We start from the raw sequence: 13,409 nt of genomic DNA, 5'->3' as shown, positions 1-13,409 counted from the left end.
CAAGTTGTACGACCTACTGACTCCAGTGTCAAATGACACTTTCCCAAGAGAATGACCAACTGTCTCAGTTCATTCACAATAATGGGTGTTTGCTTTCTCTCCAAATTCATATATGGAGAGTCTCACTTCCTCGGAGATGGTATTAAGAGGTTGTGGGGTCTTAGATAAGAGTTAGGTTTAGACTGGGCTTCAAGGATGAGGCTAATACTCTCAGAAGAAGAAACAGACAAAGAAGCTCAGGAAGGAAACGCCAGGTGATACATGAAGGGAAGGTAGATGTCTACTAACTAGGAAGACGCTAAGTGTGCTGGTAGCTACTTGAACTTGATCTCAGCTTCCAGCACTAAGAGCATTAAATGGTTAGGTCTAAGCCACCTGATCTGAGGATCCTGTTATAGCTGCTCAAGATGACTAACGTGAAGTATTTCCCATGGCACAAAACTTCGAGTGGTAAAATCCAGAAAAGTCTCCAGCACATGGGACAATCTGGTCACTCAAGCCCCAGTTCTCTTTGTCCTCAATAAAGACAATGCAGGAAAAAATAGTTCTGGCATAATGTTTATTTAAATAGTAATCTTAAAAAGGATTTATACAAATCATATAAACACAGTCTGGCATTGTTTTATTTTATTTCTTTTCTTTTCTTTTTTTTTTTTTAAACATTGAAGAATCACAGTAAAAGCTCTCGAGTTCCCGTGATCTGGCTCAGCCAGTGAATGGTCAAATACCTTTAACCGCACACCCTGGGAAAGCTTAGTGTTTCCCCTTGTTTTCTTGTCATTCATGTTCATTCCTTGGACCCTCATCCCTGCCAATTCCCCAAAAAAGAGAGAAAGCAACCCTGTGGCCCTGTGGCCGGCTTAGTCCGGGAGAGCGTGGAGGTAATGCGTCATTCAGTACAAGGCAAAAAAGGAGATCAATACTGTGGGTTAGGTTTCCCAAGGGGAACGATTCATGGAGACTGGCCAGCTAGCCTACCTGCAGACAGAGATGACAAATGCACCAAGGTGTCCCCTGGCTGAGTTGGAATCAGACCCAGCTGTCTTTCCTTACATCTTACAACAGCCCAGCCTCCAGCCTTGGTGAGGTATCTTCATGCAGCCCTGGGGACCCTGCCTCTGTCTGGCCTCAAATCAGCCAAAGTGAAGTGGATGCAGGACCTGTAGAGAGATGCCGGTTGAGTTGTAGATAACTTTAGACAGGGCTGGTCTTTGGGGGGATTATGGTAAAATGGTCCACTGGGCATATGATATGAGGGTCAGGACCCCCAGATGGGAAGTTCTCTTCTTAGAAACCACCAGCTTTCTGAATCCTAGCTGCATGGGAGGGTGAAGAGGCAGGTGAGCTAAATACCAACTTTTTTCTACAGCATGCCCAGCTCACAGGGCTCCTAATGCTATGCCCCCTAGACTGGACCATCGAACATTTCACCTCTACCACTGTGCCAATGAGTGCCAAAATCAGCGGTAACGCTCAGGCTCTAGGCCAAAATCACAACACCAGCACTGAGTCCCACATTACCACTCACATACACAATAGATACAGAGAACTCAAGGGCACGAAAGGCACACACACACACACACACATACACACACACACACACACACCACACATGGGAATAAATAGCTGTCGGTATGACTGTTCCCTCTCTGCATACAAAACACTGTGACATTACCATCTGAACTAAGGGTTTTCATAAGTTAATATTTAAAGGGACCATAGCCAGTCCCATCCACCCTCCCCCTTTTGCCAGGATACAAGACAAATGAAATTGTGGGTGATCACAGCAGCAAAAATGGTCAGACAGTTTACCACTGATATGCGACAGTCTGGACATACTGGTGGGGCTTAGAATGTATTTCTAGGGCACAGACAATCTTTAGGCATTAACACAAAGTCAAGATTTGGATCTTAATGAGGACAATCTTATCCTTCACACAATTTAGTTCTCTCCCTGATGCCTCCCTTTCTGGAGTCATCCAGGGTTCTGATGTCACTTCCCCCCTCAACCCAGGTAGCCAGATTCATCTGCTGTGGGTGGGCCGTGGGTAGGAGAACTGGGAATGGAGTCACTGGGGCAAGAGAAGCAGGAGGAATGCCTTAACTTGTGAGACAGTGGTGATTCCTACCTAGAGGAAAATACATTTTTCTTCATTGTTTTCAAGGCACTTAATAAAAAACGCATGAACTGCTGTGTGTGTGTGTGTGTGTGTGTGTGTGTGTGTGTGTGTGTGTGTATGTACATGGCACATATGTGTATGAATAAGAACTCAGGCCTCCTGAGGTTGAAGCTGTGTGTGATGTGCTCCATCCCCGGCACTTGCAGACCTGCGGGTAGAAGTTCCGGTTTTTGCGCTTACATCCCTGTAAGGATGCAACCTCCCCATAAGAAATCAGTCTCTGTCCACACTGGTCACTCTTCCCAATATAGGCTGGGTTTTTCTCTCCTCTTCTGCTATTCTTTTCTTCTGCTCTGAAAGTAAAGAACAGAGACCTGCAAAATTTCTCCCTTCCTTCCTCTCCTGTGTGTGTGTGTGTGTGTGTGTGTGTGTGTGTGTGAGCACACATGAGCTGCATGTGAGCTCTTTGTGTGCTTATGTGAATATATGTATATGTTGTAGAAGAACAAATAGGAGGGAAAAGAAAAGGCAAAGCCACCAGCAGAGGCCCCACAGGGGACACCCCACAGCCACAAACTCTGGGTCTAGATTAAGGAATGGCACCCAGTCATCAAAGCCTTTTAAGGCTTGTCTGTGTCTAACCATAGAAGTGTGTCTAAGGATTCTGGTGTATAAAGTTTCTGTTCTGGTTTACTTTAAATCTCATATAAGAATTGTTCAAGCTGACCCTAAAATGGCAATCTTCCCCTGGATTAAAAAAAGCTAAAGGCAATAACATCCTACTTCAATATGCTAAGACCAGAAATGGCAGCTCCTAGGGTTTGGCTGGCAGAATCCGAACACATCCCAGCGAGTCTGTTGAGTTGGGAGACCGTCTGAAACTGAGCTAAGCCTTTGCTTCCTAAGTTCCATTTCTCAAGATGGAAGAGCTGAACAGCCGCATTGTGTTTCAAGACAGAGACGTGGAGAGAACAGTGATGGTCTCTCTGCTTTCTGCCCCGGATAAGCCATCCTCTTCTGCCTTTTTGAGTTGCTCACAGACCAAAACATAATAATAATAAAAATTAATAAAAAATAAAACGAAGCAATAACAATCATATTCATAACGAACCCACAAAGAAAAGAGAACTGTGACTCTGAAGAGATGCGCTCCTGTCTGTGTCCCTGCAGAGAACTCGAGTTCCTGCATTCACTTGACTGCCACAGTCCTCGGTGGGCCACAATCCCTTCATGGCTGCATCTGCCTCTCTCCCGAGACTGGCCTGTCTGTCCTGTCCACACCGTCAGTATTCTGGATGGTTTGATCCAGATTATGGCATCCAGTTTCCAAAGAGGAAAAAAAAAAGTAATCTCCGCTAGCCCCTCTCACTGGAATGAAACGCCAGAAGCGGTTGGGACACAATCGGTCATGCCTCCGAGCAGCATTTCTGGTGATTGATCTTGACCTTGTGCTTGAGGCCGTCGTAAAGCTCGAAGTTGTAGTTCTCCAGGGTGGGGCAGCTCCTGGAACTCAGACCAGAATAGGAGCACGTGCAGTAGAGGAGGAGACCTGCGCAGGTGGCCCCCAGCAGGACGCCCAGCGAACTCATGGCGATGATGGTGATCAGGATGGGGTCCAGTGTGTACAGCCAGCTCTTTTCTTTGCCAGATGATGGGCCACCGGCCCCTGAGGTAGAGGAAGAGGAGTTGCTCCAGTCTCCTTCATACTCATCTACGGCACAAAACACACACGATTGTAGGCATGGAGACAAAACGGACGCTCCCCAAACCCAAGTCCCTTTAGGGCTTAGCAGGAAGCAGCCTGGCACAGAGTAAGTTCTCTCTGTCTGACTGTCTCTTTCCCTCTCTCCGTCTCTCTCTCTATGTGTGCGTGTGTATAAAACATTACATTATATTGTATCACTGTGTTTATTTATGAAGGTTATCCCAGGCTGGCCTTGAACTTGCCTCTACTTCATGAGTACTGGGACTATAGACATTCACCACCATATCCAGTTTTATGTAGTGTTAGGGGTCAAACTCACTTAGCTAATGGAGCTGCAGCCCCTACAGGACTAGTAATATACTTGGTGATAGAACATCTGCCTAAAGTGGGTGGGGTCCTAAATTTAATTCCCTTCACTACAAAATGGATAGACAGATAATAGATAGATAGATAGATAGATAGATAGATAGATAGATAGATAATAGATATCTGACACTTAAGTAAGCTGACTTACATTACATTAAGATTTGCTACTGTTTTGTTTGTTTTGGCTGGGGATGATGAAACCCAGGGCCTTATGCAGGCTAAGCAGGTGTATCACTGTACTGAACCTGTAATCCTTGGAGTCACTTTGCAATGTGTCTCAGGCACATTTCTGTTATTTTATTTTATTTTATTTTTTGCCTTCTCATCTCTCATTTCCAACTGCTTCGAGTTAAATCGAAGGACTGGCTGCGATTGCTTGCATGTCGTGAGCTTCTGCACTTAGCATTCCTGGTCTCCTTTCTGGCCTTCAGCCCTCCCCTGACCTGCACACTTTATTGGTGCAGGTTAAACTGCCCTCCACCGTTCGTGTTTAAGTTCTAACCTTTAGTACTTGATTAGACTGTGATCTTATTAGGAGCCAAGGCCTTTGTTGAGCACAAGAAGAGGCCATTAGGCTGGGCCTTAACCCCAATCTGACTGAGACCCTATGGAAGGGAGGGCATAGACATGAGCCAGTGAGAAGGAGGGAGGGAGAGAGGGGGCAGGCAGAGGAAGAAGAATGGAGGGAGATATAGAAATATGTATATACAAAGAGAGAGAAAAAAGGGGAAGTGGGAGGGGAGGGAGGAGGAGAGAAGAAGGGGAGAGAAAGTGTGTGTGAGAGAGAGATACAGAGAGAAAGAGAGACAGAGACAGAGAGAAACAGAGAGACAGAGATCCTTTTAGCCTTCAGAAGGAACCAGCCTACTGTCAGCTAGGACAAGCCTCTAAAGTGGTAAAAGAAACAAAGTTCTGAGTGTGAAGCCACCAAGCTTTGTGTTCCTGTTACAATCACCTGAGGAAAAGGTTATCCTTGCGTGTCTAGTGTAGGGACAAAGCATGACTGCATGTGCAACCCATGTCCTCGGGGTCCCCTAGGAATTCCGGGAGGAACGCAGAGTGGTATACCTCATTTTTGTTAGTAGGTGCTGAAACTGAGGGTTGAAAGACCTGGTGATCAGCAACTGGCACCAGGCACTGATCGAGCAATTAACCCAGGGCCAGGAGCCAGAGTTCTGCATCCTCCTCCCTGTGCTGTGCTCCTTAGCACTTCTGATTGATCCCCCGCAGACTCCCATATGGGCCAGTTGTGTGCTTTTGCTCATAAAAGGAGAATTGGAGTGGTTTTTGCAGGGAGATCCTGCAGCTGGCTGACAAGGTGCTGTTTGGGTTTGTCACTCTAGTTTCTACAATGACAGTTGAAGTTTCTGATTAAGGTCATGTGAAAAGCAACTGTTCTCCTAAATCTTCAGGCTTGGTCTAACGTTGCTCTGTGAGTAGGATCCCAGAGATCAGGTCCGGCACCCCCTGGAAGCCTGGGAGACCTTCACTGCTGATTTGGAGGTAGAGATAACACCTATGTGTTATTGGAATTAGCTTCAGAAGTACATGCATTTAAAATGCAAAGCTAGAGCTTGGAATAAATATGAAAATATAAGTCGGGCGGTGTAGACAAAAACCCCTAAATCTTCAATAAGCAAGTTCTGGCATCTTGGATAGTATTACAAAGTTTCCCCCTAAGCAGCGGAATGAGCTATCCACACTAGCTTGAGACTGCTCATGTTCAGATAATGCGCTCTGGCCTTTCTGCAGAGGAGGTCATGGGGGTCAATCAGTGACAGCAAAGAGGATGGGGGTCAGTCAGCGACGGCAGAGAGGGGCTCACTTTACACTTCTGAGGGAGTTCTTCAGATTTGAAGTCCATCCATAGAGAAAGTTGCCTGAAATAGGGGCCTGTTTCAGATTAGGCCAACGGGATCCGGTAAGCTTTCTAAATCTGGAGCTTTGACCCTGGCAAGGTAATTAATGGCTCTTTCATTCTTCTCTGAGTCCTTTTCACTTGTATTTCTGACCAATAGTCCGAAATTCAGGCCATCCAATAGCCAGGGCATTATTTTTGTTGACATTTTTATAGCCAAAGTTTGAATTTCATCATTATCTGTTAAATCACAGTAATACCCACCATCAATTTCATCTTCATAGCCCTCTCCCCCATGGATTTCTGGGATGTCCACTATGAAAATAAGAAGGGAGGGGGAACAAACACACCAAATTATCAGATTTTCTATCATCAGAGCTAAAAGGCAAAGAGCCAACCATTGTTGGGCCCGACTCCCATTGTGGTGAGCATCTAGAGAATCATATCCACTCTAAGACCTTTTCCCATGCACGCTGCTAGACTATTTCTCCTTTGAAGAAGCTTTCTTTCAACAGTGACCAGAAAACAAACCAAGAACGGTCACATCTCCAGTGGCGAGTGAGCTCTGTTATGCTTTCATAACTGACATTGGTTACCAGCTGAGATTTTGGGTTTCTAGGAAGTCCCGTCAGCAATCATGAACATCCTCAGCCACCATTAAAATGTCACAAACTTAGTGTAGCAAACTGTGTCTTCCCACACCTGTGTACCTAAGATGACATGTGGCAACCGAAAAAAGTGATGCTTCATCATGAGAGGGCTTAACATAAAGGAACTAGAAGAATGTCTCAGTGTTTTCCCTCTCACATGTGTACAGCTATCTCTTGCCTTCCCCATCCCAGCCTATTTTTGTGCTGCCCCCCACCCCACACACACTGTTTACAACAGATCAAACATAGGCACCCAATTTGACTAATCCAGGCTTGAACAGAGTTAATTTGCTCTGAAATTTTCCAATATGATCATTGCCTATCTTTTTTCCCCCCTCTCATATGATCATTTAATGGCTGTGCAAGATGGGCAATTTTATGCACAAAACTGTCCAACTTATAGAAATGAGGACCAACAAAGGTTAGCAATGAGAGGAACTGTAGAGTACGTGGAATGTCTGTTCATCAGTATCGTGTATCAGAAACCATCTCCTTGACCGTGGACTGAACTGAGGATGGGTCTATCACTGTCACCCTGGAAACCTATTCATTTCCAATCATATTAAAAGTCTTCTTCATTCCCCTCTGCTTCTAGAAAAGGACACCGGGAACAACCTGCCAAGATTCGCCGGAAAGGACCAATGCCATGTGGCGCTAGTCCTCTGTGAGTCCAGCCCATTCCTGGCACGCTTTTAGCATAGCAACTGGCACCTGCAGGCCGTGCCAGCTTCCCCACCTCGATGCCTATTATTCTCCAGGCCCCCACAAAGCAGGCTGTTTCTTTGGAATGAAGATGTAAAGATGATTGGACAAGGCACAGGTGGTGTCTGTCACAGGGATCACGGTGAGCGTATGAAAGTCAACCAGGCTTTTTTAAAAATAGGATTATGTATTGAAAAACAAGAAGCTGGAAGGAAAAAAAAAGCTCACATTCCTGACAATTAATCACTTTGATGGAATGCCCATATGTCTTAAAGTCTTCATGAGCAGAGGATACAGAATACTGGCTGAGACTATGTGAGTCAGGTACGGGCAAGAACCTTAGGGGCTCTTACCAGTGACTGTGAGGCCAAACCTTGTACTTGGTTTAGGTGTTTGGTCTCTGTCAAAGACCAGAAAAAAATCTTGGAGGCTGGAGTGTCACCTTGCTCCATCCCGTACCCCGGAGAAGAAGAATAAGGCCACCACTGATCATAGACTAGAAAGGGACGATGTGGCATTGGTCTTGAAGGGAAAGGGCAAGTGGGTGGCAGTGACGATGAGGTTACTTCCTACTAGGCCTGTCCTTTCTATAGGCAGAGGACTGGTTGAGGCGGCTTTCTAAGAACTGGCCTATTCCTACGTTTCAATGGCATCTCTTGCTCAGCACCAGCTAAGATCCTGCACCTGGAGAATCAAAGGCCACTTAAGGTAAGGAACGCTTCGGTGGCGCTCGGCTCTGCTCTTGGAATAAGCACGGTCCCAGGAATTTGGGTGAGTGGGAAGGGGTCAAGAAAAGGATAAGTTAATCAACATTTTCAAAAGCACATCTGTTCACCAAGCCTTAAAGAGAGAATAGCACACTGGGGAAAACACGAATAAAAGGAACATTTGTACAAAAAGCAATTTATTTTGATAGCGATTTCTCTAGTCCCCTTGCTCATGTTCTTGATAACTGTATTTGATTAAGAGATTTTTCTCTCAAACTCGTCTTTGCTTTTCACCGGCCACTTGGATTTTTCAATTGCACACACTAAGTAAAACGAGGGATGCTTTCATTTATTTGAGATTTTTGTTTGTTTGTTTGTTTTATTTTGTTGATGAAGGCTGTAAGAAGTTGGTTGGTATAGGGGGTTCTAGGGTTCTGGCAAAAACAAAGTAGGAGAAGGGCGGGCAGTTGCTATCACAAGGTCCAGAAGGAGGGGTCCTGGCTCCTACAGGAGACAGGAAGAAGAAAGAAGGAGTTTGAGCACCAGGCAGGGAGTGAGGTAGCAGCTGTGTGGGAGGAAGAAATGTCAGCCTCAGTATGCTGTAGCAGCTGGGAAGCCGAGGACAGGTTGAAGATGACAAGGATTTAGAATCTAATCGCAATGGGAGGAGCATGTGGAGATGATCCAGACCTGTGTTAGTGGTAAGGTGTGTTTGAGCATGAGCGAGGCTAGGGAGAATGAAATGAGACACACTCTACAGCAGGACAGGTGAAGAGATCTCATCGCCCACAGGACCTCGGCTTTCAACTTTTGTGCTCCCGTGACTTTTTCCTTTTCTCTGTGTTGAGACAATCTAAGGCCAGTCTGACCTCGGATCCTGACTGCTAACTCTCAAGACGATACAATGGCTGCCCTGATGACTTGGTTACTAAACCAGACTAACAGGAGCTCTGAGACTTGTTCAGTTCCTCTAGGGAGTACACTGAATTGCCCCACACATCTCTACTACTCTATCCGTAGAGTAAACATGGAAGCAAGAAGATACTCAAATATTATTCCTCAGGTGCTGTCTGTCCACCTTGCTTTTCTGGGTTTTTGTTTTTAAGACAGTCTTACTTGTCTTGGGACTTGCCAGTCCAGCAAGCCTGGATGGCCAGTGAGCCCCAGAGATCTGTCTCAACATATCCAGTGTCCAGAATTATAAGCATATATAATCAAACTTAACATTTTTAGTGGCTTCTGAAGATTAAGTTCCGGTCCTCACACTTGTGATGCCATCATTCCAGCCTCCCCACTCCATCCTACAGAAACCAAGCATCCACCTTGAGTAGGATCCCAGTGGCAGGATGCGCATCCTCTGGATACCTGGCTGGATCGCTGGCTCATCACTTTGCTGGTGTCTTCTAAGGACTTTTTATTTGTGATCTAAAGTTTGGATCTTCTAGATTTCCATGTTAGGCATCACCCAGAAAGAAGAGGCTGAGCTGCATCAAGAAGGCTTACTAGGAGCCCAGAGACCACATTAAGGAGTTTGGGTCGGAAAGATGTATGGAATCTGGTCTCTACTATTAAGACACATCAGTGTGACTGGGAAACAAAGACACCAGAATAGCATAAGAGAAAATGAAGTTTGCAAGGGAACTCCACAGAGCCCGCTGGAGCCCAGGGGGAGGGATTAGGCAAATGAAGCTGCAACTTGTCAGCTGGGGAGATGTGGGATTGGCTATTTCAGTGTTCAGACTAGTGCACTGGGGACATCCCATGTTCTCATCTGTTTGATGTTGGGGTCACATCCGAACCTTTTCACCCACCCATTCATCTCCTGGCTCTTTGGTTTGCAAACCTTCATCTCCCACCATGCATTTATCTACCAGGGAGGAAGAGAGCCCTGCTCATGCCCAGTGGCTGAAGACCAGTGCGGTGAGATGAAGAGACCAACTCAGGGGAGTGAAAGCCGTTAGATAACATAGTTTGAGCAGCCAAGGCAGCAGAGTTGCCTCCATTTTAGAAAGCAACCCAACTAACAAAACCCCGGCCGCATTGATGTTGTAACTGAAATTCAACCAAGGCCCAAGAGTTACCATGTCTCCTCAGGTCTCCCTTTTTACAGGATTAAAGAGCCCATAGTCACACGTTGATGATCTCAAGTTCTTGCCTCCCTCTTGTTATGTTGTATTTCAGAGAGAGATACTGTAACTAAAACCTCTCTGGACTGTTCCAGTCATCCTAGAAGAGCCAAGTATTGTAGTGCCCTGCTCAGCAGACTGCACTAAAGTGCAAATGGTGAGAAGCCACACCCAGACACAAGCAGCCTCCTCTAATGGAAAGTGTTTCCCCCTAAAGGGGCTGGAATACTGCCTGGTACTGCCAGACCAATGCTAGTCAGGGGGACACTTCTTGACACTCCTATCTATGGCTGAAAAACTCCCAACAACCTCTGCAGCAGGGATTCTCTACCCTCTCCTCTTGTTATGCCAGGGTGTTCTGTGACAGCGTCAGCCTTGACGGTGTCCTGTGCGCTTTCTGCACCATAAAAGGAACTTCACAAGATTGCCGGGGGGGGGGGGGGGGGGGGGGGGGATGGGCAGTCCGCTTCAAACCGCTGACTGCTTTTAGATAAATAATGTAAGGCAGTCCACCCCTGGGTCACTTGCAAAGGATCATTTTAGAACATGGTACACATTGATTTTCTTCCATGAGGCCCTTTCATGACAACTCTGGGCAGGGGGTTTAAGAGGCCACCCAATGCATGAGACAAAGACATTCAGAGGAACACTTTGCATAGGCATCACTCTGTATCGGAACAGAGGTGGCATGGGCTGGGCCTAGGTGTCAGAGCCCCTCCCTATCCTGATCTGAGCCCACTCTGTGCCCCTCTGCTCTGGAATTCCATCATTAGCATTCCTTTAAAATTATTTATTTTGCTTTGTTTTAATGTGTACTTGTGTGAATGCATGGTACACATGTTATGAATGCCCACAGAAGCCAGAAGAGGGTATTGGATCTCCTGGAGCTGGAGCTATGGGTAGCTGTAAACTGTTCATCTATAAGACGGTACATATTCTTAACAGTTGAGCTATCTGTATCTTCAGCCCCCATCATCTGCCTTTCTGGTGAGGGTTGACATACATAAGGAGAGTTCTAAACACAAGAGTTTTGTCATTCACACTACCCTTGATCGTTTCTTATCCCAGCCCTGCCTTCTCTTAAGTCATTTGGAAGGACAAGGGAAGCAGAGGGCACTGGGCGTCACAGAGTTCCACATCTTCAATGCTTGCCTGTTTGACTTTGGAGCTGCTGCTGTTAACTGGAGACTAAGGTGAGATGAGATGAGTACCCTGTGGCCCTGTCTTACATCTCCACCCTAACTGAGGCTGGGCAATAACGTCTCTTAGAAATCTAGTCTTGATGCCTACTGAAACCACTCACGTTCAACTAGCTTTGAAAGAATTCGAGAGCCTCTTGTAGGAAACCTATGGCTGGTTTCATCTGTGAAGGTAACAAGTGTCAACACTTTTCTCTTAGAGGAAGTCACTGAACAAATCATCCCAAGACCAAAAGCAAGCTATGGATTTTCAGCACCTTGTTCACAACTGGTGATTTATCTGGAAGATGCTCTGGGCTGCCGAAAGCTGTTGTTGGATTTGATTCCAAGTTCCTGGAGCACCCCCCAGCCCTCTCCCAGCAGCTAGCTAAATCAATGGATCATTCAGGTGGAAGTCGCCTTCATAAAATTCTCTCAGCCATTCTGTTTTATATTTTTTCTCCCAGCAGGACGCACAACACTGAGATCTCAATAAACCAGAAATAATGGAGGACTAAAGAGATATTTCTTGGCGCTTCAAAATGTTTAATTTGGTTTCACATTTAGTGTTGGCTGAGGGTTCTCCCTCCCCACCACACTTAATTTCCCTAATTCGGTTTGTTCATCCCCAGTTGCAGTGAGGAGCCAGAAGTTCAGATGTTGCTACAGCCTTTGCCAAATCTGCATTAGGAAGTCAGGCTACTTGAGAGCTATTCTTCTCTTGCTAGGTTTGGCCTGAGTTTAGGAGCCCACCAGAAGATCCTTTAGCATGGAGTTTTTAATCTTACAGACAAATGTATGGAGAGGTCACAGAAAACAAACAAACAAACAAACAAAAAAAAAACCCCCAAGTTTTGGAATTTTTCCATGTGTTTTCCATTAAGAAAAGACAAAGGAGGTTGGTGTGAGCTGACTTGGAAGATAGCATCTTGCCGTCATCATTTTCTATTATTTGTAGTTAAAAACTAGGAAGAAACCCTTAAAGGGCTTGGAAATATTAACAGCAAACAAGAAGGCTGTGAAGTGACCTAATAACACCTTTAGGCATGAAGGCGGATGAGCAACCAGGTCCGGGAACTGAGCCTCACCAATGGCATAGGAACAAGACAAATGCAGCCAGCAAGACATTTATAATATGGATGGGCTTACAAGACAAGGGAGAAAATTCTGGTAATTAAAAAAAAAAAAACCAACTAAGTCATTGAAAAACAAGATATTCTCCATCCCACAAAGTAGGTGTGTCAACAAGCAATTGGCTCTCTGCATTCTTTCTTTGGTTAGTTTCCAGTAAGAAAAGATTGTGAGGGAGACACAGAGAATCTCAGGGGAAAACCATTCTACATCCTTCCCCACATTCCTAGAGACCTTAAAAAAAAAAAAAAAAAGAAAGAAAAAGAAAACCAAAACTCTTCTAAATCTAAATGCCAGAGATTTTTCTTTTTCTAGCAGGACTTTTGACATTTCTTATATCCATGGGCTGCAGTAATCAAGAGGTACCGAGCCAGTCAGCTTGTCAATCCTGACCAAATACCTGAGAGAAACAAAGGTGGAGTGTTTGCTTTGCCCTCTGGCTCCACCGGACTTAGTTGGCAGTCACTGGTCCCATCACTGTGGGCTTTCAGGGAGGCAGAGAACATGGCAAGAAGAGGGAATAGAGCAAAGCTTCTTACCTCATGGCAGCCACTGGGTAGCAGAGAGAAACACAAGAAGTGGTAAAGGACAAGATACACTGTTCAGAGGCACAGCCATTAACCCACGTTCTCCAACCATAGTCCACATTCTAATAGTCTGTTCAGTGTTTCCTTACCAATGTCTTGAGTCATTGATGAAGTCAGTACCTTCCTGACAGTCATCTCTACCCTTCAACACATGACATTTGGAGACATTTTATTACCCAAACCATACAGTAAACATAAAAGAAACATCACTCAGGTAGAGGGGTTTGATGCAAGCTTGGTCAAGAGGGAAGACCAGGTTGAAGAATCAAAATTAAATGG

General features: G+C 45.5%; 1 protein-coding gene across 1 annotated transcript in view; it reads right to left on the bottom strand.

The window, feature by feature from the left end:
* Positions 1 to 619: 619 nt before the first annotated feature.
* NRP2 (neuropilin 2) overlaps positions 620 to 13,409 on the bottom strand; it is a gene marked incomplete at its 3' end in the record, with an annotated part of 113,776 nt that continues 100,986 nt past the window's right edge. The window contains exons 16-17 of the mRNA XM_080932923.1: positions 6,314 to 6,364; positions 620 to 3,831 (exon numbers count right to left, since the gene is read on the bottom strand). Of these exons, the coding sequence (XP_080789049.1) occupies positions 3,527 to 3,831; positions 6,314 to 6,364 (356 nt within the window). The remainder of the gene's footprint in view (positions 3,832 to 6,313; positions 6,365 to 13,409) is intronic.

This window comes from Micromys minutus, assembly GCF_963924665.1.
Source record: "Micromys minutus genome assembly, chromosome: 19".
NCBI classification, from domain to species: domain Eukaryota; kingdom Metazoa; phylum Chordata; class Mammalia; order Rodentia; family Muridae; genus Micromys; species Micromys minutus.
The sequence above is the reverse complement of the archived record's forward strand: the minus strand, read 5'-3'. Positions and strand labels throughout refer to the sequence as shown.